The 25,264-nt window shown below is 48.8% G+C and overlaps 3 protein-coding genes and 2 long non-coding RNA genes across 5 annotated transcripts; 4 read left to right on the top strand and 1 right to left on the bottom strand.

Annotated features, from left to right (window-relative positions):
- Positions 1–612: 612 nt before the first annotated feature.
- Positions 613–11,808, bottom strand: SH2D4A (SH2 domain containing 4A). Its single transcript, XM_050338217.1, has 9 exons — positions 11,131–11,808; positions 10,205–10,364; positions 9,527–9,686; positions 7,654–7,719; positions 7,118–7,253; positions 5,702–5,918; positions 5,180–5,310; positions 4,539–4,759; positions 613–3,011 (listed from the first exon to the last, which is right to left on the bottom strand). Exons 1-9 carry the CDS (start codon positions 11,303–11,305, stop codon positions 2,919–2,921), a joined length of 1,359 nt encoding a protein of 452 aa, XP_050194174.1. The 5' UTR covers positions 11,306–11,808; the 3' UTR covers positions 613–2,918.
- LOC126651849 (uncharacterized) lies at positions 7,325–10,320 on the top strand. Its single transcript, XR_007631793.1, has 3 exons — positions 7,325–7,548; positions 9,601–9,825; positions 10,268–10,320. It is a non-coding gene; the product is annotated as an uncharacterized LOC126651849 (long non-coding RNA).
- On the top strand, positions 10,326–17,185 carry LOC126651848 (uncharacterized). The gene is made up of 3 exons (XR_007631792.1): positions 10,326–10,545; positions 11,069–11,263; positions 15,859–17,185. It is a non-coding gene; the product is annotated as an uncharacterized LOC126651848 (long non-coding RNA).
- Positions 17,186–18,975: 1,790 nt separating this feature from the next.
- AP5S1 (adaptor related protein complex 5 subunit sigma 1) lies at positions 18,976–20,914 on the top strand. The gene is made up of 2 exons (XM_050338813.1): positions 18,976–19,215; positions 19,664–20,914. The coding sequence occupies exons 1-2, from the start codon at positions 19,058–19,060 to the stop codon at positions 20,088–20,090; spliced, it is 585 nt and encodes a 194-aa protein (XP_050194770.1). The 5' UTR covers positions 18,976–19,057; the 3' UTR covers positions 20,091–20,914.
- Positions 20,915–21,057: 143 nt separating this feature from the next.
- LOC126652182 (sulfotransferase 1 family member D1-like) lies at positions 21,058–23,976 on the top strand. The gene is made up of 7 exons (XM_050338812.1): positions 21,058–22,531; positions 22,606–22,731; positions 22,837–22,934; positions 23,030–23,156; positions 23,256–23,350; positions 23,434–23,614; positions 23,739–23,976. Exons 1-7 carry the CDS (start codon positions 22,390–22,392, stop codon positions 23,849–23,851), a joined length of 882 nt encoding a protein of 293 aa, XP_050194769.1. The 5' UTR covers positions 21,058–22,389; the 3' UTR covers positions 23,852–23,976.
- The last annotated feature ends 1,288 nt before the right edge of the window (positions 23,977–25,264 follow it).

The following is a 25,264-nucleotide window of genomic DNA, read 5'->3' as shown; positions in this document are numbered from 1 at the left end:
CCGAGGGAAGAAATATGAAAGATAGCACTGAACAATGAATGAACCACTTTTTGATGTGCCACTGTGCAATAGGAAGAGCACTTATGAACCTCTTTTGAAAGCGCTGCATGCAGAGCCTGCAGACGGAGACCATGCCGCTGTAAGTACCTTTTCCCCTGACACATGTTTGTATGTGTTTGTCTTTTGTTGGATGTCAGCGATCTGCACTGCACTCCCCTTGCAAATCATCAAAAGGGTCCAAAACACTGCCAAAGTACAAAAAGAATGAAAACTTTGTATACTTAACCCCAAAATACATTACTTATCATAGAAACTTCAGCAATCACTCAAAGAACTGTTTTGTTCCCAGAACACATGATAAGTTATTTATAAAGGGCTTTGTTTTGATGAAGTGTCTTTACAAATATTATGCAGTAGGAGGAGACAGGCATGGCTTGTTGAGTGCATATTAAAGCTATGGTAACTCAGCTGCTCCAAGGCAGCTGTTCCAACAGTCCCAGTTAACCTGAATTTGAAACTGGTTGTTGTATATTATGAGAGTTTCATAATCATAGCCTGCCTCAAGCCTAGCCTCAACTATTTCTAGCAGGGCTAGACAAGATGATCTCCACAGGCCCTTTCAAACCTATATTAGTTTCCAATGCTAAGCACTGGACACTTTTAAATTCAACTCTTCATTATTTTGGGTACCTTAGCAAGCGTGTCATCAAGACCCCATCAAGTTTCACAAGTTATGTGAAGCAAGTTAGCCTTACTCCACAGATATTTTTGGTAATTAGATTTTGGAACAATAGAAGAGCCAGTCTCAAGGGCATCTGTTGTGGCAGGATAGCTGCCTTTGCAGTCAGTGCAGTGATCTTAACGTGTAGGTACAAAACTTCACACTTCTTTCCTCACAGAAGACAGGTGAAGCTGGGAATCCTTGAAAAACTGAGGCATGACTCTCAAACGGGGGATAGATGTGAATATGGAGAGTGTTTTTTCCTGGGCTGTACTGAGACAACGTTTGCAAATAAGTAGTTTAATATAAAGCTGTGTGAAGCTACTGGTCCACTGTTCAGCAGGGCAAACCCTGAGGAGTTTTACTATAGATCTTAGAGCTAAAATTGATTAAGTTCTGCTGTGTCCATGCCAGATCAGCCTGGACCTTATTTCTGCAAGTTAACACCCTGCCTCTCAAAATGCCTTTTTTAGATGCATTTAGACTTTTTCCTCTGTCTTTACCAGCCCATAGGTATGCAAAACACTTCATGATTTGTCTCCTGCAGGATAACAACTATGGCACATTCTCCACGTCAGAACAGATGCTTTTCTCTAGGGTGTCTGAAGGACATTTTGTTTTGGCCATATTTCTAAAATAAACAGTTCATAAAGAGGGAAGGAGGGATATTTTCACCCCTACAAATAATCTAATACCCCTTCTCATGACTGATGCAGATTATGTTGAAGTTATTTCTTTGATACATATGATATAATGCTCAAGAAGCTCATTAAGTCAATTGCAGTGCCAGAGTGTTGTTAGATTCAGAATCTCAGTTTACACTGAGGCTTTATTTCTAGCAAAGTACACCTGCTGTAACTGGAGTGGAGTTTTTCCCTTTCCTTGAATGGAAATCCCCTGTCAGTGTAGTTGTAAATTTTAAGACCAGATGATTACAATTTCTTTTAATCTGTATCCCACAAAACACAGATCAGTCTAAGACTAAGATTTTGACTGCTCCTTCAAGTTAAGCAGAATAGCCCTGATCTAACAGAAAAAAAGAAAACAGGTAAAAACAGGTAAACAACTGAAATGGGATTGACTGTTGTTCACTATTTGAGGATAGCATCTCTAAAACACTATGTTAGCAGATTCAAACCACAACAAGCTGTAGAGTTTGTCATGTGCAACAACATGAGGGGATCTCAGGACTAGTTTGTTATGTGATTCTGTCCAGCCTCTCCCCCAATATTCTGAACGATGTATTTAAAGAGCAGTGTAACAGATAAGAAGAGAGAATATAACATTGAAAGAACAAGTTCTGTAATGAAGTTTGCACCAGATGCATCTGGGTAATCCGGACACAACTTGCAATAAATAGCTCCATTTTGGAAAATAGCATTCTTTACTGGCAAACACTCTTCTGTAAACTGTATTAATACTGATATGGGTGCTGCTTCTTACATTTTTTATGCTCTGTACCTACGGTAGTCTTTTATACAAATGCCTCTGTCCCTTCTTTCCCTTTCAAAAGGTTAATCCCTCTCAATGCAGAAAGGCCTGTGTGGGATTTAAATACAGGTTAAAAGAGTGAGGATCTATATTCAGAGGCTAGAGGAGTTTAAAAAATGTACTCTTCATGAAAATCCATCATCACAGAGAGCACCTTTCACTGAAAGGCACTCAGGATTTGCTTGGATGTTCAGTTTGATTGTCCTTCATTTCAAGGACACAGCATTTTACAGAATTAAGCTTCACATTATGCAAATTACATATCAAGATTGATTCACCTCTCCAAGTTGTTATGTGCCTTCAGGAAGGTATGATCTCATTCAACTGTAGGTACTAATCTACTTCCCAGATGGCACACAACCTTGCATTCAAGAACAAAAGACAGCTTGAATACAGAAGTCCCTGAAAAAAAATCTGCAAAAACACACTGAAAATCTGTGGCAGTATCTCCTGTTCAATTGACTATTAATCAAGTCATTCACTCCACTGTGTTGGATACATCCAGGTGCTTTGCAGCTTGCTGGGCAGATGCATCCTTCAACTCAGCTGATATGATAAACCCACAGCAGTACTTATCCTCCTACTGCTTCATTTTGAAGGATATAAAATAGAGGCACTTAGGGTTTCAGGTGAATATCAGCAGCTCTAGTTCCGAGTTCAGTCTTTGTGAATACAAGCCTGGGACTGCACAGTGAGACTGGGAGGTTCATGCAAAGAGAGAGATGTAGTCTGGCTCTTGGTCCTCTTGGCCACATGGGTACAGCAGCAGCTCCTTCCCCAAGGAAGTGATGGGTTCGTCCTGTTGATATAGGATGAGATCAAACACCAGTTTTCAAACAGACCCTACCTGTTACAACCTCATGGGGTGGACAGCAGTCTCCCTGCCTCTGTTATGGTGTGTGGCCTCACTCATGCCACTGTGTGATCCAGCTCAGTGCCCTGGGGAACTCGGGGGACGACCCAAATGGGTGTCCTCTGTCTTCATAACAAATGTCTGTGCTCAGTGCCATAACTCAGTGACACAACTCTGGCAGTTCTCAGGAAGAGCTGTGCTCATTTTGTACGAAGCTACAACTTCTGTGACATGAAGTGGTGCCCTGCCTAGAAAGTGCTGGAGCAAGGACTGTGCAGCGTGCAGGAAAGCAGGACCATGTGCTTCTGGCTGTGTTTGTGGGAGGGACAAGGGTGGATCCTGGAGTGAGCACATACCGTCTGCTCAGGCAAATCCTGTTCTAACCAGGGAATTCCCTGATAGTACAGTCTCTGCTTCCAGTCTTGTTCTCCATCCTAGCAGCAGATGCATGGTGGGGACTTGCCTTCTTTCATGGTCACCCAGTGGGTGATAAGCAGAACCCACTGGCTCACTTCGGCAGAGTGGGTTTAGCCTGCCCACATCTGCTGTAGTGCAGGGGCTCTGTAGGGTTCATCACAGACTATGGGCATGGCTCTATCTTTCATGTAGCTATGCACAGCCAGACTTTAAATCCCCTGGATCTGGAATCAATAGCTGTGTAGCTTCCACTTTCAGTAATTTCAGCCTGAACTGTGAAAACCATGCAAGAAGCAAGTTCAGGCAGCCCAGGTAGAGTTCTGTAGAGCAAACGAACATAAATATGGTCCTCATTTCAAATTTTGTTTAGCCATGTCTGTATTAGGTTGGGCACTTATTGAAAAGAAACAGGGATTTTAAATGAACCTGTAAGAAAAAGTATTGTCTTGTGTCTGGGCAGCTCTTACAGTGAAGGAATGAACAATCCATCTGGCTCTCCTTGGAGCCCATGTAACTGCTGTCAGTGCTGGTAGACACTACTGTTATTGTTGCAAAATCTGCCAACCTTCTTCCTTCCCTTCTATTTTTTTATCATCTTTGCTCAGTATCACGCCTTGTCTGCTTTGAGATTATAAAGATACCTTGTTCTCTTCCACGCTGAAGCTGGATGCAAGCAGGATTTTCTGTTTACCCAACTTGCCAGAACCACAAAACCACAGAAGATACGAAAGAAAGGAGTCTATATGAGTATGCTGTCACCTCTCACTTGAGCAACATTTCTAAGTAGCACGAAAGTAACTTGAGCCCTGTGTGCAAGGTATTCTGTGTGCTTCAGAGTGAATGAGTCAGATCTAAGATGTCTGAGACGTGTTAGGCCTCCTGAGATGTACTGATCAGGCTGACATACCCTTCCTGGAGCAGCACACAGCAGTTAAAACCCAACAGCAGTTAAAATGGGTCTAGTTACCTACTTCAAAATAACTGCATCTATTCTTTCTTATTTTGGAGTGCCCTGAGGCAATTAAACAGTTAATGAATGCATTGATAGATGTTTACCTTGTGGTAGTCTACAAGGTCAGCCAGCGTTGAATGTTGCAGCTGGTCCACTCCAAGGAAGCTGTAGGAATCACTGGAGGCATCAATGAGGAAGTGTTTACATCCTTCCACAGCTCGATAGGAGAGCACATAGCCTTTGATTTTCTCACTGACCCGGATCAGAAAACTCCCTGGTACTGTTTTATCCAGAAGCTCCTCTGCTTTCTTAGAGGTTAGGATACCTGTTCAAAATCAAAGCACAGAACTGAATGGAGAAAAGCAATTTGTGCAGGACTGGATAGAACAGTTCTCACAAGAAATCTGCTTTACTACTCTAAACCCGGTCTGTGGCACTCCCATCCCTTGTTTTCTTGCCCAGTAGCCCAGGAAGAACAGTACTGCCATTGCTAGTAACAGACCATGGCCACAGGCTAGTTGCTCTGTGATAACTGCTCCAGACTTGGCCAGCTATGGGTGACAAACGTACAGGTCTTGAAAGGACAGTTTCTGTGTTATGAGAGAGAATGGCACTGCAGTTTGTTGTACACTGATTCCAGCATAGCAGGAGCTTTATTCCTGGGCCCATCCTGTGTTAGCAGCCTCGTCTAACAGAAACAACTCCTTAAACAGTTTGGATTGGGGTGGGAATGCTCAGGACTCACCATGGAACCAAGGTGCTATTGTGTCCGTGGTTTTCAGATAGCCAGCTCGGAGAGGGAATTGCTCCTCTTTGAACCACTTGATGATGCTTTCTTCAGTGGAATTGGAGATTGTCCTCTGGATTCCCTCTTTCCTGTTAGAAAAGACCGTGGTTTGTGCATCAGGTTCAAACAGGTTTTGAGTCCTTGCACTGAACTTACCTTTTGCTTAGGATTTCAAGAACATCCATAAACAGGCAGCTTACAGTAGTGCAGCTGTGTAGAATATGTTTTTTAGCAGACATCTGGCATCATAAAAGCTATATGCACTCCAGGCTTAGGACACTCTACTAAATAAGCCTGTTACCCTCCAGGAGGGCCTCATCACACCCTAGGCTGGAACATAGCCTAGGCTCTGTATTTTTCCTTGTGGGGTGTCTCTCCCACACAAGGAGGAGAGCTAACCATTCCCATCTCAACCATCCCATGCTAGAGTAGAAGAATCTCATCCTTTCTCCCCTCCACAGGGCACAGGGGCTTCCTTACCTAATCGCTCTCCCATTTGCTGTCACAGGAGGTAGAAGTTTAGGCTTGGGGGGGAGAGGTGGATACTGGAGTGGTCGCCGATCTCCTGCTGCGGCACCCTTGGAAATATCTGCCTGCTTCCCTCTGTGGATGCCCTGCAGTGAAAGCCTCCTGTAGTCATCCCTGGCTTGCCGTGCAAGGGACCGTCTCTTCTCATCTGCTGCCTTGGATTTCCGCACTGGAACAAAAAAGGAGTCCTACAGGAGCGAACAAGCAGGCAGGTTTAAAGCTTGCTGCCCTTTGGCCATCTTCCTGCTTGATGAAGTGGAAGAGTAATCCATTTCACAAGCTGAAAGATTCACTCAGTTGTGAGACCATTTGCCACGTGTCTCCCACGTGTTAAGTGGCATCTGCCACTTAACAGGGTACAGTGTTTATTCCTTCAAGACACTAAAATCTGGCTTTTTTCTGGATACCAAGTCCCTTTGTACTTAGACACTTCTTGGTTTTTGTTTCAGATGCTGACTCCTGGTTCAGATACAGATTTCTGTAAGCTGGTGAGGGGCAGGCCATATGGAATTAAAGCTGCTGAAATGACCTAAAATCAAACTTTTCAAGGATTTGAAAGGGATGATCCATTTTGGAGGGTGGGGGAGAGCCTTGCTGAAACTCTTATGTAATGTGGAGAACTTGGGTGTGTTTTGCTTTCTTCTTTTTTTTTTTTTTTTCTGTAAAACTGCCTTGATTGTTTAGGTCCACCTCACCCTAGAGACTGTAGGAGAAACCAGCTCTCCAGTCAACTTTTTTTTTTTTAATCAGTCAGGAAAATAGAACCCCTAGCCTGAAGTGGAAGCAACTGGTGGTACAGCATTGCCATCTACTGAGCAGCAGGGGAGGAACTGGGAAAAAAAATTCATCAGGTTCTCCCTCAGGAAGTATTTGGCAGTACTGATGGCTGCTACTGCAAGTCTCTTACTGTTTGCCACTTTCCTTCCTATTGTTGGGATTCATTACACGAGATAATGCAGCAGGGCTCTGCTTAGATGGGACCATACTTGGATAACAGGGAAGCTCTTTTTAATTAGTTCCTGTCACCCATTATCCTTGTCCTCAAGAGCAACGGTTACTGCAAAGTCCTACAAATGGCCAGCTTCTAGTTTAGGATTAATTATCCTGTCTATACTCATGTGGTTCCTTTGTTGTTTGTTTTAATATAGTATCAGTAGGAAAAATTTTCCATTTCCCTGCCCAGCTCTAGTCTCAAGGCTGCGTGGACTCAGAAATATTTCTGATAATGCAGTGCTGTATTTCTTGGCAATACTCTCCACCCACTGACCTATTATTCAATTCCAGTGTGACAGCAGAAGGATTGAGATGACCCCACAGAGCCCTAGGATTTCTCAAGCCTCATAGGAAAAAGTTATCCTAAGATCTTACAGAATTCCTGCCATTCAGGCTCATTCTCATCCGATTTCTGCAACGTTCTCTGGCTCTCTGTGCTGGGGTGACTCTGTGGTATTGCCTCCTGGGGGTCTGTGGTCTCTTCGGAATTTCTTCTCTGTGCTTCCTTTGGCTACGAAAGAAACAGTATGTTCAGCTTTGTTGCAGGCAAGTTTTAATCCTGCTTTTCAGCTAGCCCTCAAATAGTGGGAACTCTGTTCGGTACTGTGAATCTCTCCAACTTCAACAACATACAGATCCTCTGTCTTTACTCCAGGTGACAACAGAGGAAGTGAGGGAAAACAGTGTACCAGAAATCATCAGGAGCATCTCCTTGTGCTACTCCCCAGTCTGCCAGTCTGGTCTGCTTTTTATCACCACCAATTGTCACACTGTACATGAGGAGTATGGCAACACTGGTCCAAGAGGTGAGAACATTCTTAGGTCAGATGAGGCTTTGAGGCTGACTGGGACTCTAGGATAAAGCCTGGGCCCCACTCAATGTGTCAGGAGCATCATAGGTTGCCACTTACCTTTTGAAAGCTAAGTTTTCTCATATGACAGTCTGCCAGCATCTGGTGAACATCTCTGGTTCCCCTCTGAGCAGAGCAAAAGAGTGGTGAGAAATAAATGTGATGTTAGGACAATTGCTCTTCTTTTGGAGCAATAGATGTATAATGCAGAGGCAGTCATGACATTTGTTAACAAATTTTGCCAGCCTTCTCTGACAAACATTCGGTTTTCCATCATATTAGGCCTAACATCCCACATGAGGAGACCTCAGGAGTGTCAGGATTGCCATAAGCAGGTCTAGATTTGCTAAGCTTCCAAGTGCTTCCAGGGAGCAGTCTCTTTCCTCCCTCCCCCTAAATCAACCCCTTGCAGAACTTGCCATCCACAACTTTACAAGCCTGTGCTTGTTTTGTAGCTATGGCTGGGGTGTTGCAAACTCCTCCTCAACAGACTGACCCAACTAGCTGCATATCTCCTGTTTGCTCTCCCCTGCAAACCAGTCTGGCTACCCTGACAGCAGTCACTAGCTGAGACCTGACTTTGAAGGTGAACAGTTAGATTTGTCTTTGAGTAAACACCCACCCACCTCCCCATTGGACCCTGACTGCTCCCACGGCACAGTGAGTAATGAGGTAACTGTACTACACTGCTTACCAAGGACACGCTTTGTTTTAGCTCTGTCACCTACTTGGCTAATATTTAATATGAATACGGCTTCACAGTTTCTTTCTCCTCCAGGAAACTAGGAACTTCAAATGTGCGTGAAGCTGCTTTCTTTCTTAGATCTTTGTCTGTTCTGTGCAACAGACAAAGCACGATGCCTGGATCCCTTACGTTAAATGGGAACTAGATCTTTTGGAATTAGATTTTTGGTGGTAGCATGGGGTTTTTTTCTTTTTCTTTCTTTTTTTTTTTTTTTTCAGCTGTGACTAATAACTTCCTTCGAAAAAAAAAATCTCCCACACAGTTGCTCAACTTCAGCAAACAGTGTGGAGAAAAGCCCCATGTGACTCAGAGGCTTTTGATAAAGGAAACAGCCACTCCAAATTCTCTTCACTATTTTGGTAGCAGCAGGAGAGCATGTTGCCAAAACCCAACCTTCTGTTATCTTGCTTTTTATACCAAAATATGGGGTGGCTGTACGATAAAAGAATATGCACTCGTACAAGTTCATTCAAGGCTGAATGGAAACTGCTGAATGAGATTGGACTTCTCCCATTAAATTGGTAGGGTGTTCTGTTCCTTCTGTTCTACTGTGGTTGCATGGGTAGTTCTCTTCAAATGGCTTTCTGTAGCCAGTTAAAAAGAAGAAATGTATTTATTGCTGGAGAAAAATATTTCTGTAATGAAACACCAAAGTGAAGCAGACAGTGTAGTTACTGCATTTTGAATTGTCCTGTGCTGTCAGGGTCATAAGCTGTTTTCTTACTATTTTAGAAGACCGAAAAACCTAAGAACCACCTAAAATATGCATGTCAGATGATGCTGGTAAAATTATCTTCATCTGTTCTCCAATAAAAGTAGATAATTTGTCTAAGGGCTGTGACCTTGCATGTACAGATCCTGGGATAGCCTGCCTTGTCTTGCCCCAAAAGCCATCCAAACCAGCCACAGTGCAGGAGGGAAGTTATTGCACCCCTCGTTTTACCCACAGAGAATGGAAGCAAAAGAATTCAGAGTAACTTATCTGTTGCTACAGAGTAGATCTCTCCTACCTGAGACCTCCTGAGTCCTAAGGAAGGATGTGACAGCATGGCTTCTTCTCTGACTACAGAAGAAAAGCCTTAACAGATTTTTTTCTTCAGATTTCTATTTACAACAACCAGGATTTGCTGCACTTCCTAGATCTCAAAACATGTATTTCTGATAGTTATGGGAAAAGAGGAAAACTACCTTTGTGAGCTCCTGGCTTTTCCCTGTTGTTGTATCAGTCATTTTTCTCCCAAATTCCTCCTTTGTCTCCACAGTGCTTTTCTTATTCCCATGAAGATCTGTCTCACCCAGTAGTCCTGGCTGTGGGTGTGGGGACCATGTTACAGAAGAGTCAGTCTCTCTGAAATGCAAGAGAGAGGACTTAGGAACCCGAGGGAGTCACTTTCTGCTCCATGAGCATCTTGCAAGGAAGCTGCACGTGAGCAGAGCAGCGCTGCATTGAAGCCATGTGCGTATGGGCACTTATATCTCCAAATTAGGTAGGTGCAGCAATTAATTTAAAGACTTGTGGTGAGCAGCTGTTGTCAGGCTGCACACTGGCACCTGTCAGTGAATCAGTGCAATCCAAGCTCACCACCTGGCGCAACAACAGTGCTGGCATTTCCTGTGGTCCCTGCGCGGGAGCCACATCATGGGAGGCTCAATGAGCCGGAGCAAGTCTCAGGCAGGAGCTGGTCTCTGCCAGCATTGTGTGTCCCCACAGAAAGCCAACCAACCTTTGCCTGTGCCTTTTGCCTGCAAGTCCAGTGTGACAGTGGTAATCACAGCCCCTACAGAGAAGACTCCAGCCTCTGGGTCCCTAGAAAAGCCTTCTCCTCCTCGTTGGCCCACTCAGTCCTCCAGCTGAAGGGTGCTTACCTGCCCTCCTTGCCTTGCTCTCTCGCCAAGCGCTCTGCTCTTTGTGCCTGGATCTCTTCACAGATGGCTGCATACGGTTTATCTGAAGGATGCTCACCCATCACCCAGACCCAGACATCGTTGTCAGCACCCAGTTTCCATGTCACCGACTTTCCATTGGCTGGAAAAGAAGCAGCTCTTTGGCAAATGCTGTTTGCTGGATGGCAGGGTCTGTGTCCCACCTGCTGTGCCCTACTGGCTGCTGTTGATGACAGAACCTGTCCAAAAGCAACTATACATGGGGAACACTCTGCTGGGAGTCAGCTCACACTTCACATTTTTTTTCATGCTATTGAAGCCAGGTCAGTGAAGGAAGTCTGAATCTAGGGGCAAAGGAGAAGGCTCACTACTGTTTATTTTCTTATTTTAATCACTGGCCACTGCCCTCCCCAAACTATGTGAGGGTGAACCACCTGCAAACAGAGCACTGTGGGGGAGAGCTGGGAGAAGAGTGCTATCTTCCTAGTAGTCAGCATGCTGTGTAAGCCTGGCAAGGGAACTTCAGATCTAAAGTCTCAGTGGGAACTGTAGATCTGATGCCTCAGGAGAGATATTCAAATCCCTGGTTATGTTAAAGACAGAGGCCCCATTTAGTGGGAAACTTAATGAGATGCATCTCCTGGAGGCAAATAAGCCCTGTCTTCCCAGCTAGGGGAGCTGAGCAATTTGGTCAAGGACAGAGTGTCTGGGTCAGGGAGTAAAACAATAGTGTGTCTGGCCAAAACTACCCCATTGCAGGTGGGTTTAGGTACGGTTTGGAGATAAGCCTGTTATATGTCCCTGGGAGAAGAAATTACTCTAACATACATTACTTCCTATTTTTAGGGAGCAATTGACTAGGCCAGATATGTGTCAGAGGGTGAAGCAGCCAGGAGGCAAAGACTTACCTTTTCTTGGCAGTGGCTTCTTTGCTGGAGCCTTGTCCGCAGCAGCTTCTCTTTCCTCCCACCGTCTGATCTGTTCCTGCCTCATCTTGAAGAAGAGGATCTGTTTCTGCTCCTCGCTGAGTTCTGCCAGCAGGTCAGGATCGATGTACATGTCTGATAATATCTGTTTCAGCATGGCTGCAGGTTTCAGTTACACACGTTTGTGGCGGTGATCTCCAGGGATAAGATCCTCTTCCTGGCTCCAACGAGAAAGAGTCCCTGCCCGTCTGAGCCTAAAGTAGGAATGCAGGCACGCCAGAGTAATTATGCTTCTGTCTTTTTTTTTTTTTAGTTCAGACTTCCTGCGCAGACCAAAAAAGTAAATAAGTAGCTTAAAACCTGCTGTTAGGATTCCTTGAAATAAGAGGTAAACTCAGCTCCCACGCAGCCCCTGCCTGCTCTGCAAGGAGAGCTGGCTAGAAGGGGAGAGTCCAGGAGTGGGGAGGTTGTGTTGATACTCTGATAAACCCAGCTGATAGTATATCAAAGAGAGAGAGCACTGCCTGTTAGTCATCAGAGGTGCGGCTGAGTTGTGCCCAAGCAAACATTCCTGCTGGGCAAGGAATCAATGAACCCATGACTAGACGGCTCCTCCTCCTTCCAAACAGGAAAACTTTGATGATCAAAAGCCTAGCTTGCCTTGTTTTGCCAAAGAAAGATGGGGAGGACTTTCAGCTCTGCTTCTGAGGTAGGAGTGGGAATTTTGGGGTGCTCCCATCCATCAAAGGCAGCAAGTCAAGGGAGCTCAAGTGGTGCAGCTGGTTTGAAGAAAGACAGCGTGGATGGTCAGTGTCTGAGACAGCTCCTGGTCTGACACATCTTGCTGATGCACCTTGCCCACGTGGTGAGCCTGGCATGGGACATCCCTGCCTGACAGGATGAAGTAGATGGGGAGAAGGAGCACTCCTGTTCCTGCCCAGGATGTTGGCTTGTGCCTGGTGCACGCTGGTGAGGTACTAACACCCACCCAGCTCTGCTATGTGCTCATGGATTTACAACAGGGATTTCGCTGAAAAAAATGGGAGCTTTCCTGTCACTTAGGAAGATACCAAACGAGAAAATAGAAATGTGGACTAAAGACCTTGAAACCAGTTCTTTTCCTTATCTTATCTGGATAAACTCAAGGAGATCGGGAGATTGGTTGGCAGTGCTTTTGGTGATACAGGGCGGTTGACAGTCATGTGTGAAGTGCAAGACCAGAGCACAGGGGTGGTTGGCCAGGGATGACACAGGCTTCCTGGACAAACTCTTGGGAAATGTTGTAGCCATCAGTCTACAAGGAGGTTAAGCCAGTGGGATTATTCATGTCCTTCTGCACAAATCTTGGGAGTCTAAGGAACAAGCATGCTAGGACATAGCACAGTAGGTGGAAGGAAGAGTTGGTGAGGCAGTAATGTGGAGGTGCAAAGGGCACAGGCATGGCAGAAGAACCTCTGCCAGGGTGAAGTGGGACAGTATATTAAATTAAGGTAATGGGGTCAAATCAATTAGCCATGTTACAGGAGATAGACTGAATCCCTAGGGACCCAGATGCTGGAAGAAAAGTGTTGGGAGCACCTTCAGCTTCAGAGTATGACTGCTTGGTTTCTACCACATAAAATAACAGAGGCAGTAGAGGAGCCAGCAAGTGCAGTACTGAAGCTTTCCAGGGAGCACACACAGAGCACACTTAATTAGATGAAATGGGGCAGCACAACGGCAGCCTTCATAAAGTCAGACTGTCAGAACAATATATGCTGTGTTGGTCCACCTTCCTCTGTCTCACATCCATGCTGGGATCAGGTAGGCTGTCCCAAGCATCCCCCTGCTTCTGACCATGGCTTGCATTAAAACTGCTGGAGACAGAGCTGGCTGGAGCCACAGTGCAGTGTAGTCCCCATGCACGTTCAGCAGGGAGAGCATGAAAGGAGCTTGGAGCAGCTGGAGGAGCTGTAGGCAGGGAGACGAGAAGTTCCCCAAAGAGCTCAAGGTATCGACAGAGCAGACCACAGTCCCAGCATAGCCTTGCCTGCAGCAGAGGCCAGGAGCTGGAACAAGAGTCTCTGGGAAGGTGTAGTGATCAGAAGTTGGGAATGAGTCTTCTCATTTCTATTTTGGTTCTCTAATTGTTTACTATTTGCCCTATTAAAAATGATAATTTAATTCCAGAAGGAAGCATGAAGCTGATGTTCCAAATTTGTATTGATTTGGTTTAAACAAATGGCTTTCTTGATTTAAATAAAACAAAGGCTATTTGGGGAGGTGGTCTGATCTGGGCAACGCTTTCTGAGTACCCCACAATAGCAGAATTGTTGCAGCTCAGCAGCAGAAAAGGCTTGGGCTGTCCTTGAGCTATGGCGGTAGCAGCTGTAGAAAGGGAAGAGCTTTTTGTGGGGAGGATGTTGTTGAGCATTTCTTCAACCCTTATTTGTGCATCCTTTGTGGATTTGAAAGAGTAACAGAAGTAGGATAGCTCTCTGTCCATCTGAGCTTGATGGTGTGGCAGAGATGCCTTCCATGGGCTGACAGAAATTAATCACAATGTTTAAAATTGAAGGGGCTTTTAATAAAAGAGACTTGTTACCTGCGGGGAGGTGAGATACTTCTATTCCCTTCAAGTGTAAATCACGAGCTTGAGTCCTGCACCCTGCTCTTCGTATAGCAGTGGGCAGCTTGGATCCACCTCACCATCACATCAGCCTTCTTCCTCACCCCTTGGCTGCACAGGAGGCATTGGACATGACCTAGAGTGGCTTATGTTGCAGAGTTAAAATTTGCAGTGAGCAAAGCTGTGTTGGTTAAATGGTATTCCTTTCTCCATCTCTCCCAGTACTGCCTCTTGATGCTTTAGGTGTTCTTCCTCACTCTGGGATGTGCTTCTGTCACTGAAGGTTCCGTCTTGTATCATCTGTATCCAACCAGACTCCTCCTGCCTGACCAGGTTACCTGTTTCTCCCAAACACTTGGGAGACAGGGTTTATAAGGATTGCAAGTCTTTTCCTTAGTTAAATTAGGCTTCCTGGGACACAACACATGAGAAGCAGAATGCATGCAGCAGCACGTCCACGCTGTTCTGGTTTCTCAGGAGCGGGAATGGCTTTGCTATGGCATTTACTTTGTAGGACTTGATGTCCTCTGACATACAAAGTGGTGACAAACTGGTAGTCCCTTTTTCCATGCCTGGGGACAGAGTGTGTTGGCAAGAAGGAAGGGTGCTCAGAAAACAAGTTTCACAGTACTGATGCAGTTTTGCGGATTTGGATCTCCTTGCAACAAATTGGTTGTAAGAGGAAATTTATAACGCTGTATCCCAAAGGTACCCTTTAAAGCAACAGCTATTTTAACACTGGGAAATGACATATACATCTCAAGAGGTTTGCAGTATTTTTTTAGCAGTCACTTCATTAAAGATCTTAGGAGCTGGAAGTCCTTGTAACAGCAGTCATTCAAAGTTTGAATCAAACCCATGTTACTATCAGTTGGAGAGAAGTGGTTTTGCAGATGCTGTTCCAGCTGCAAGTAGTTATATTTACAGCTCAAATTTGGGGAAGCCGCAGATTATAGTAATGACGGTGGGAATTCCAAGCAGGTAACTCATAGGAAAACCCTGGTAGAGGTCTTGTTAAACTTTCTACTACTTGTATTTTTTTCATGCTAGATGGGTGCTGTTTTTGTGGAGGAATGGGAACTGGGAGTAGCCAAAACCAGCAAAAATTAAGTAAGGGGAGGTGGGAAGCCAAAACAGGGCTTTGGGGCCTCTGCCCCTTATATATAAGATAGTTGACTTGAAAGCCATAAAGGTAAGTTACAACACAAAGGTTGAATGACCCTTCAAAAAGCAAGGTCACACAGCATTTAAATTTTCTGCTGCAGAGCAGCCTCTTCCCTGTGCTCCTGTAAATCATCTACCATTAACAAGGGAAACAAGTCTATGAATACACAAGCACAACCACTTTTCAGAAGAACTGGCATGAGCTCCTGCTCACGTGTGCAGTGGGTGACACTCAGTCACCGACAGGCTCACCGACGCTCCCTTCTGGCATACTAGTCCTGGTCCTCACCATCAATGCTGCCAGATGAGGGGAAGATTCTCCATAAAAACAACAGGCAGATAGATAGGCATTTGGTATGATATACACCAAGAAATCAGGCAGGAGGGTGTAAAACGAAATAGTGGACAAGCTGAATGGTGGGTCTTGTGCTGATTTTCTGGGAGGTGGCTTCTTCAACCGGCTGCACACACCTCTCCTGTAAATGTGACAGTAACTGTATGCTAAGGATAACCCAAGAACAAGAAACTCAAAGATGAAGAGAAAAGAGAACACAAGAAAAGCGGCTTCAGAGTACAGACTGATGAGCTGAGAGGATTTCTATTGTCATAAAGTAGTTTTTCCCATAAAAAAGCAGGTAAGAGCACATTGTTCAGAAAATGGTGGAACTATATTATTTTGAATTAAGAGCTTCTCCTTGGAGCTGGTCATCTGCTTAGTAAGAAGTGGCTTCAGAAACACCATTGGGAATTCTTTTCCCTAGTTAAGAGGCTGAGCCATGAGAGTGCACTTGAATTTCCTTTCACTTGCCAAACTAAGTCCTGAAGCACTGAAGAAGTATTTTGCTCAGGTTTTGCTGGATTTCTCCAGTTCCAGCCACTCCAGTGCCATCACCTCCCTGCCAGACCTCTGAAAGCAATTTCTGATTTTTTTTCAGAAGTGAAGTGAAACAAAATTGCCAAGCCCACCTGAAATCAGTGCAGCCAAAGGTAATGGCTTCCCAAACCTTGCTCTCAGTGCACAAGTCTTCATGGGTTAACTGTTACACATTGCTCATAAAATGCACTTTTGTCAGGAAGTATTTATGTTAGCAGCTGTACCAGCAAGGTTACTACCAAAATATCCTTCTGTGCTTTGGGGTTGGGTTGTTGGTTTATTTGTTTTGTTCTTGTTTGGGTTTTTTTTTTAATCCTCATCCTGTTCTAAATAGGGAAATGATTCATTCCTCTCTTTCAGTTTAATTTTACTTCAGCCTACTGTTTTCTGTTTCAGATGAAAGGAAAACTAGTTTGGTCATAAGGAAAACATGACTGCATAAGCTTGGCACCCAGAAGACAGAACTAGACCTGTTTGTATCTTAGAATCGTAGAATTGTAGAATGGTTTGGGTTGGAAAGGACCTTAAAGATCATCTAGTCCCAACCTTCCTGCCATAATCAGGGACATTTTCCACTAGACCAGGTTGCTCCAAGTCCCATCCAACCTGGCTTTGAACAATTTCAGGAATGGGGCATCCACATCTTCTCTGGGCAACACATTCCAGTGTCTCTCCGTCCCCACAGGGAAGAATTTCTTCCCAATATCTAATCTAAACCTGCCTTCTGTCAGTTTGAAGCCATTCCCCTTTGTCCTGTCACAACATTCTCTTGTCCAAAGTCTGTCTCCAGCTCTCCTGTAGCCCTTTTAGATGCTGGATTCTGAGTAACGCTGGCATATAATGCTTGAAAGAACAAACTTGCCCTATAGGCCCTTGATCTTCCTGGAGGGAGCAGTGGTTATCTTATAGCAGGTACAAATGGATGGAAACGGCAACAAGGAAAAATAATTTGATACAGCAGCAGCCACTGAACACAGTTCGAGGCCCCAGGGCTCTATGTTCAAGAAAAAAGTTGTCTTCCTTGCTAGAATAGTGTGCAAACATTTCTTGATCATCTTCCTATATTAAAGTTACTGAGGGAATTACCAGTGTGGTGAAAAGGGTGAGGGCTTCTATAGGTTAACACATAGGATCAGAGACTCAACCAAACTCAGCCACTGTAAGAAAGGAGATTTTTTTCTAGGCATGGCACATAATTTAATTTATAGTTCTGTGCAGAAAGGGGTGATCTGTGGTAAATTCCCAAATCCAGCACCCCAAGACACAAAAAAGCAGGCCTACTTATACAGTTACAATCTTAGGCTATTAGCATATCTCACTGAAGTCACTACTTGGCTAAGTTGTTATTGGCTCATTCTTTCTCTGCTTTGAATTAAAGCCATTGTGTCCCAAGAAATCAAAGCGCATGCTCAGTGAGTGGTGGTCTTTTTGTGGGCAGGGGGATCCTGAGCTGGGGTGTGTTTTTTTACTATTATAAAAAGCAAAAGTTCATCACTGGGCAAGTTCTCACCACAGAACCAGTCAAAACAGGGGTTTTTCTAGCTCATCATTACATGCCCCAGACAAGAAGGGTTTTATCTTCATTTCCCTCCTTCATGAACTTAGGCCATCAATTTCCTGTCTTCCACATTCCCATGGTTATTGCTTCCATTGCCTAACCACTTTGTTCTTTATCTTGTTATTTGGAACTTCGCTCCTGTTATTCATCAAGGTGGGAACCAGGATGGAGGCACTTGTGTGGAACCCCTCTGAAGGCCGAGGGTCTGGCTGCATTGGTCCCTGAAGCTTAGTCCATATTTAGACAGTGTACAATTATGTCCATTCCTATTCAAGTCATGACAGTGATTGATTTATGGCCCTGTTAAAAAGGCCAAGATAATTTGAACAAGCACAAGCTGTAATGAGCCAGCATGGAAATGAACTGGAGCCACGGACCAACTGCAGATGGAAACAAACTGGAGCTTCAAATAAGCTGAGGAAGATTAAACCCAACTGAAGCCTAAAATGTGCTGGAAGCAAGAACAAACCAGACCCATCCACGAGCTGGACATGAGACAGACTGGGGACAGAAACAAATAACTTGAAGCTGCAAGTGAGCTGGAGCCATAAACAAGCTGGACGTAGCCACAGACGTCCACGAGCTGGAGCCACAAACAAGCTGGAGCCGCCAAGTCCCCGCAGCATCTGCGGGCAGGCTGAGCCAGGAGCCGGGCCGTGCAGAGGGCAGGCAGCCTGGCTTCTTCCTGGGGCATCCACACCCCACGCGGGGCTCTCGGGCACAAGTGGCTCCCGCTGTGGTCGATTCCACCTCTACCTGGTTCCAGCAGAGCCAGGGCCGGGACGAGGGGTTTGTCCTGCCGGTAGCGGCTCCGCAAAAGAGCTGGGGAGAAGAAACCAGGTGGGAGCAGGGAGGGCTGTAGCAGGAGGGGTCATCGGCCGCCCCGGGAGACCCCTATCCCTGCCAGAGGGACATGGCTGGGAGCCAAGACCGGGAGCCGCCGGCGTGGTGGAGCTGGGGCTGATCCCGCGGTGGAAAGCGGAGCATTGCCGGGGACTCCCAGCCCCAGCGGCCGAGCTGCAGCTGTTCCCTAGGCCGGGACCCCCGGGCCGGTGTCCAAACCGCCCGGGGAAAAAAGCCCTGGGCAGGCCCCACCGTCCCGGGCACCTACGGCGGGGAGGGAGCGGCACCGCAGCCCCCGGTACCGCCACCGGTGTAGCCATCGCGGTGTCCCTCCACAAGGCGGGGGCTCTGGGGAGGACACGGCCGGGTCAAGGGCGGGACACGAGCCGCGGAGAAGGCAGTGGTTGCCATGGCACCCGCCAGTAAGAAGGACCGCGAGCAAGGAAGCGTGGGTCACGGCTGTGCCCAGGGCAGGGGCAGAGACAGGAGCAGGAGCAGGAGCAGGAGCAAAAGCAAGAACAGGAGCAGGAGCAGGAGCAGGGATGGGTCGGGAGAAGGCACGGGAGAGTTCCACAGCCAGAAGAGCGCTGCCCAGGGGTACTGCCTCCAGCCATGTTTGCGCCCTCCCTGCCCTGCCCACCGGCCGCTGCCCAGCGGCCGCTGCCCACCAATCAGCTCTCGCTGCCCCGGGGCTTTGGCCAATCGCAACCCGCCGTTTGCGCGTCCTCCGCCCTTCCCTCCGCCCACCGCCGGCTGCGCCTTCCTGAGCCGCCGCCGCTCCTTTCCCGATCCATCATCGCTCCCTTCCGCCGGAGCGGGGGCCGGGCCGGGCCGGGCCGGGCCGGGGGGCGCGGTCCCAGTCATGGTCCGGGCTTTCGTGCTGCTGTCGCTGGGCGGGCCCGCCGGCCAGGCCCCGTGCCGCGTGCTGTACGCGCGCGCCTTCGGGATCCCTCCCGGAACCCCTCCCGGGGGTCCCCGGCAGCGCCTTCGCCGCAAGGAGCAGCTGCTGGTCGTGGCCAGGTAGCCTGGAGAGCCCCCCCGCCTCGGGGCGGCGACATCGCCCTCCACTGAAACCCCCTTCCTGGGGATGCTGGGCTCGGTGGGACCCCTGTGACCAGCATCCCCAGGAAGGGGGGATATGCCTCCTTTGTTTTTTTTTGGTTTGGGGGGGGAGGGAGAACTCCTTGGTTTTGCCGGAACCCCAGGGCTGAGATACCCCATAACTATGGGACATCCTTCCTTCCTGAGAGGAGCCTGCATTCAGTGGGACCTCCAGAACTATGGCAGCCCCCTTTTGGGGGGACAGGGCTCTGCAGGAGTGACCCTGACCCCCCCTTATTCATCAGATACGCCTTATTTGGGGGTGCTGGGCTCGACAGGGGGACCCTGTCCCTCCAATAGAGGGGGTCACTCTGTCCCTGGATGAGGCCGGGGTCCTTAACGCAAGGGTTCCCCCTTTCTCTTCCAGACAAGTGGCTTCCCAGTGCCAGCTGCTTCAGTCATCCCTGGGCCGCCCGTCCTCCCCACAACTCCCCCAGCTGCCTGATGAGCCGGTGTCACTCCAAGATGCCCTGGGGGGGCTTTTCCAGATGCCCCCTGGAGACCCCTTCCCTGACCGGGTGACCGTAGTCTGGTTATCAGTGATGGCCCTCGCCTTTGCTTTGGTTTGTGACCCCCAGGAAAATCTGTCCTTGGCCGAAATCACCCTGCGGCGCCTGGCTCCTCGCCTGCTCGTCTCCCTGCGGCTCCTCAGCCCTGGCGCTGACGTCCTGCTCCGTCCCGATGCCGCCGATGCCCTCCTGGATCGTCTCCTGCCCCATGGGCAGATGCTTTTTCTCAATGAACGTTTCCTCCAGGCAATGGACCGGGAGCTGGGCATCAAAGCATCCCGCTGAGCTACAGGTGACATCCCTGCCCACCACCCCTGGATATTTTTCAGTGGAGAGACACAAGGGAAAGATCCAAGATGGTCGCCAAGCCCCAGCAGGATGGATGGGAAAAGTAGCTCAGGAATAAAGAGCAACATGCCAGCAAAGAGCAGGATTTTAATCCATTTATCCCCCACCTTGGTTGTGGGAGAGCTAATAGCCATCCCCATAAATCCATCTGGAGCTGGAACAGTTCCGTGTTCCTGCACGGTTTTCCCACGCTGTGTTCTTGCACCACTCCGGGCGCACATGACAGTGGGTGGTGGCTCCGTGTGGCCATGAATGGACATTAAAAGAGGGATCCCAGGTTACCCCAGCTGGATCTTACGGGGCAGGTGGGGGGGTTCCTGGCCGGGGAGACGTGGCTGTAGGCAGTGCAGAACCCCTCTGCTGTGGGAGGGGAGCTCACCCCAGGACAGGAGGAACCCCAGGGGACACGGGGAAGCTGGGAGTGTACCACCAGCCCTGGTGCATCAGGCTCACTGGGTGGGGGATTAAATAAAAAGGCAGCGAGGCATCATGTAGCCGTGGGCCTGACACAGCGGGGTGGTTGTCCCCGGGTGATGCTGCTTGGGACCAGGGGACCTATATGACACCTTGGGAGGTGGCTGGAGCTGGCAGCCACCTGCACAGCTCCCCCAGCTGCCACCAGGCTGCAGTGGGGAGCAGTTTCTGAGTGCTGGGAGAGTCAGGGAACCAGGATGCAGCATGCATGGCTCTGCCCGTAGGACCTCCTGACCTCCTATACGAGCACATGGTAGTGGGTTTTTGAAAAAGGGGTAGGATGAAAAGGAAGAGAGAAAAGAAGAGATGAATTAAAGGGAGAGAGAAAGAAAGAAAGGAGGGAAGAAAGAAAGAGGGGAAGGAAGAAAGGAAGGAAGAAAGAAAAAAGGAAGGGAGGAAGATAAGGGATCACCAGTCCTAGTTTCAGCATTGATCCAACTGATGGGATGTCCAGGGTCCCGAGGATGCAACCCTGACTTGGGGGTACCTTTTTATAGATAGGTTTCCCTGCCCTGAAGACAGATTTCTTGCTTGCTTTCTATGCAAATTAGTTCTCATGTAGTCTATTATTCCACACCCTTCTGGAAATGGGTCAGGGGGGTTTTGCTTATCTTGGATGGTTTCGTGCCCCCCACCATATTGACCTTTGGTTGACAGTATGTGCCTGCTTCTGTGCTGTTGCGGTCTTATTTTCTTAGTTGTGTTTCAGTTTTAATTAAGGGTCATAATGTTACTTCCTCATCATCAGATGACAACTACAACATCTCACTTTTTGTAGGGTGATAAATACATTTACTGTCTTCCAACTCCTTTATTGGATACAAAAAGTCAGACTTGTGAGATCATATTTTTTCAAATGGCACAGATTCTAAATCCTACACTGGTGCCCCCTTTCCCACAGGCCCTGCTGACCTGAGCTGGGCCAGGCACCACTATCCTTCTGCTTCTCCTCGATCTCCTGCAGCAGGAGAAGCACCTGCTCCACCATGCCAGGTCCCAGCACTGCATAACCTGGGTCACATCACCCAGGATGGAGAAGTTCAGTATACTCAGCACTTTCCTAAAGGAAAGAGACCTCAAAGAAGCACCCAGGAGGGCAAGGAGGGAGGCACCCCTCTGCCTGCAGCACCCTTGGCCGGGTCGCAGCCAGTCTGGTCCCCAGCCAAGACAAGCAAGGGCAACACAGTGTTCACAGGGCAGGGGAGGAGGGAGGCAGAGCCCACCCCAAAACTGCCCCACACCCTGGCTGCCTTTTGAACCTGCTTCCCATCCTCCATGCTCCTTAGCCGAGCCGGCTTTCGTTAACCATTACCCCTTGGGTGAGGCGGGAGGGAGGATGTGCCAAGGCTCCTGGGCACCAGAGGCCTCAGAATCTTGATAGGTACAGCTGCAGCAAGGATAGGGTGGCAGCGGTGTCTCTGTAGCTCTCTGTAGCACCTATTAAAGGGGCTGAAGCTGGGGGAGAAGCACAGACAGGTGGGAGGAAAGGTAATGGTGGGCTCTGTTCCTGACCCCTCACGGCTTGGGCTTAGTGCATGGCTGGCACCACAAATGTCAGGGTGGCATCCTGCTGGGGAACAGGCCATGCCCCTGGCTCTGGCACTGGCATTGGCAACACCTCTGCCACATGTGATCCAGGCTGAACTTTGCCTGGTGGGGCACTGCCCTTGGCACGGTGCTGCCACAGGAACCAGCAAGTCCCGAGGTTGTCGAGGCTGCCAGCAGGGAGGACAGCCAGCACTGTAAGGACCCACCATCAGCCATGGGGCAGGAACGTATCAGGGAGGAGCTGGGAAGCCTCCACGGTATTCCCCTCTACAAGGTATTCATCGAGGGCTGGCCACAGGTGAAGGATTTCCAAGCCCGCCCAGATGACCTGCTCATCTCCACCTACCCCAAATCAGGTGAGTGGCCCTGGGGAAGGGTGAAGTGAGGATGAGGTGACACCAGCCTTTGCAACGCTGTCCCTGTGCTGCAGGCACAACGTGGCTGAGCGAGATCATGGACATGATCTACCAAGATGGCGATGTGGAGAAATGCCAACGGGATGCCATCTACAACCGTGTGCCCTTCCTGGAAGTGAAGGTCCCTGGGATACCGAGTGGTGAGTTTCCCCAGCCTGGCTGCCTGGACTGGGTGGGGAAAGAGCAGAGCTGGGGGTGGGGGTGAGCGTGCTGGGGCTCACACCTCTAAGCACCCTGTGCCACAGGTGTTGAGCAGCTGAAGAACACCCCATCCCCGCGGCTGGTAAAGACCCATCTCCCGGTCCAGCTCCTCCCACAGTCCTTCTGGGAGAAGGACTGCAAGGTAGTGCTGCAGGTGCCCCCTGCCTCTCTACCCATCTGGGTTGGCAGGGAGGAGGCACTACTCTATCTCCCAACCACATCCTTGTTTGTCTCCAGATTATCTACATGGCCCGCAACCCCAAGGATGTTGTCATCTCCTACTACTACTTCTACCAGATGGCCAAAGTACACCCTGACCCTGGCACACTGGCTGAGTTCCTGGAGACCTTTCTGGCTGGCAAAGGTGGGGGTTGAGCCACAGGATGCCCACCCCGAAGTGCTGGTGGGAAGGACATGCCCTGCTGCCCTGCTTTTCGGTTAATCCCTTGACCATATTCCACAGCGGCCTACGGGTCCTGGTATGACCATGTGCGGGGCTGGTGGGAGAAGAGGAAGGAGAAGAAGATCCTGTACCTCTTCTATGAGGACATGAAGAAGGTGAGGGTGGGATGAGGGGCAAGGTGCCCTGGTTGTCCCCCGCAGCCTTTTTTGGCAGCCACCTCATGTCAACTGCCCTGCAGGACCCACGGCAGGAAGTGAAGAAGATCCTGCAGTTCCTGGGCAAGGAGGTGGTGGAGGGAACAGTGGAGAGGATCCTTCAGAACACCTCCTTCCAGGCAATGAAGAAGAACCCTGCTGCCAACTATGAGACCATGCCCACTGCCCTGATGGACCACAACCTCTCCCCCTTCCTCCGTAAAGGTGGGATTTGGCCAGTGGTGGAGGGCTTGGGAGGAATGTCCCTGCATTGTGTTTCAGCCCCCATCCGTGGCTGCAAATATTTTGTGTGTCTCAAGATTTGCCCCGCTTGCTTTCTTGCCCCTAGGGATCTGTGGAGACTGGAAGAACCACTTCACTGTGGCCCAGAATGAGCGCTTCAACCGGCACTACCAGGAGCACATGGCAGGCACCGACCTCCACTTCCAGATGGAGATGTGAGGGGCTTATCCCCCTTTCCAGGAGGACTCTGCTTCTCCTCTCTCACTGGTTGGGGAGGGTGGGTCCAGATGGAGCATCGTTGCACTGATTTACTTTTCTCCTTGCAATAAATTGTTATAAATGGAGAGTGAGTCATTGCCTTCAGAAAAAGGCAGCGGGGAGGCTGAACCCCCCCCAAATTCCAGGCAGTGTCTGGGAGCACCTCCGTGGTCAGTGGGAGAGAGGGTGGGCACACAGTGGATTTTGAGCTGGTGATGATCAGGCATCACTGGGAATGTGCATCCTCCCCAAACCCCTCATTGGGTGGATCACCTTGGGTGTCCCAGTCCCAGCCTACTAGGGTACCTGGAGGGAGCAAAGACCGGTGAAGAGTGGAAAAACCCCAAAGCACCAGCAAACGTGCTGCTGCCACGGCTTTTGTGTGCACAGGAGCTTTCATGGCTCCAGGTTGTGGCAGGTTTCTTGACAGAGTGGGTGGTGGTGAGGCTCTCCCCAGGCTCCCTGACCCAGCTGGAGTTTGGCAGCCCATGGTCTATGGAACAAAGGTGAAGGGAAACACCTCCCTGCTGGCATATGGCCGGGCTCAGCAACATCACCATCCTTGCTGGATAGGGAAACCACCCTGCAACCCCCAACCTGGTTGCACTGAGCCCTTGCTCTGGGATGGCCAGAGCAAACCACTCCCTGTCCCACTGGGACAAGGATGTGCTTTGGAGTCCCAAGTCCCCCACTTACACTCCATTTCTGGCCTGATCCAGAGTTTCTAAGATTGCAACTTTTTGGCAATACAGCCTCATGGGGTTGTTTTATCCCCAAAGAGAAGCAACTCTGATCTGACTCCTATAGAGCAGCAGTGCTATGAGGGGACTTGACTCACAGGAATGAATCCTTTCTAGACATTTATTTCAATGCCAATGGAGATCTCCGTGCTTCCCCACCTCCTGACTTTGCCTGCAGTGTTTGCACATGCAGCCAATTTTGCTGGCATATGGGCAGATGGACGGGCAGGGATGCATGTACCTGCCTGCAAAACACCTGAATGCCTGGCATGGCATGTCCCACCTTACCTGGAATTTGGACCTGGGACCAAATCAGGGACTTCTATCAAGGCTGAAAACAAGTGAGCTGCTGTCCCTGCCCAGCTGTCATCTTTCCTGCCCTCACCACTCCCTCCTGGCTCGGAGGTTGCCTGTGGGAAGCAGGTAAGGAGCAGCATTTCACCACCACGGGCACTTTAAACACCTTTCCCAGAAGCACTTGTGCTTTGCAATCCTGCAAACTTTGGACCCGTATTTGAGTGGAGTAGGGATATGAGCAAAGCCTGATCCCCACAGCCCACTAGCAAGCCCCACGTCTGTGTCAGGAACTGGGGACGTCCACTCAGGTGACTCCTGGATCAGGACAGGGTGACGT

Source organism: Myiozetetes cayanensis, unplaced genomic scaffold (genome assembly GCF_022539395.1).
Source record: "Myiozetetes cayanensis isolate MyiCay16 unplaced genomic scaffold, myiCay2020 scf7, whole genome shotgun sequence".
NCBI classification, from domain to species: Eukaryota; Metazoa; Chordata; class Aves; order Passeriformes; family Tyrannidae; genus Myiozetetes; species Myiozetetes cayanensis.
The sequence above is the reverse complement of the archived record's forward strand: the minus strand, read 5'-3'. Positions and strand labels throughout refer to the sequence as shown.

Coding starts and splice junctions, on each gene's coding strand:
- AP5S1 (XM_050338813.1), top strand. CDS start 19,058: ATGGTCCGGGCTTTCGTGCTGCTGTCGCTGGGCGGGCCCGCCGGCCAG. Junction 19,216..19,663: donor CAGCTGCTGGTCGTGGCCAG/GTAGCCTGGAGA, acceptor TTTCTCTTCCAG/ACAAGTGGCTTCCCAGTGCC.
- LOC126652182 (XM_050338812.1), top strand. CDS start 22,390: ATGGGGCAGGAACGTATCAGGGAGGAGCTGGGAAGCCTCCACGGTATT. Junction 22,935..23,029: donor TCTGGGAGAAGGACTGCAAG/GTAGTGCTGCAG, acceptor GTTTGTCTCCAG/ATTATCTACATGGCCCGCAA. Junction 23,351..23,433: donor TCTATGAGGACATGAAGAAG/GTGAGGGTGGGA, acceptor ACTGCCCTGCAG/GACCCACGGCAGGAAGTGAA.
- SH2D4A (XM_050338217.1), bottom strand. CDS start 11,305: ATGCTGAAACAGATATTATCAGACATGTACATCGATCCTGACCTGCTG. Junction 9,687..10,204: donor GAGCAAGGCAAGGAGGGCAG/GTAAGCACCCTT, acceptor CTTGCATTTCAG/AGAGACTGACTCTTCTGTAA. Junction 5,311..5,701: donor GCAAATGGGAGAGCGATTAG/GTAAGGAAGCCC, acceptor CTTTTCTAACAG/GAAAGAGGGAATCCAGAGGA.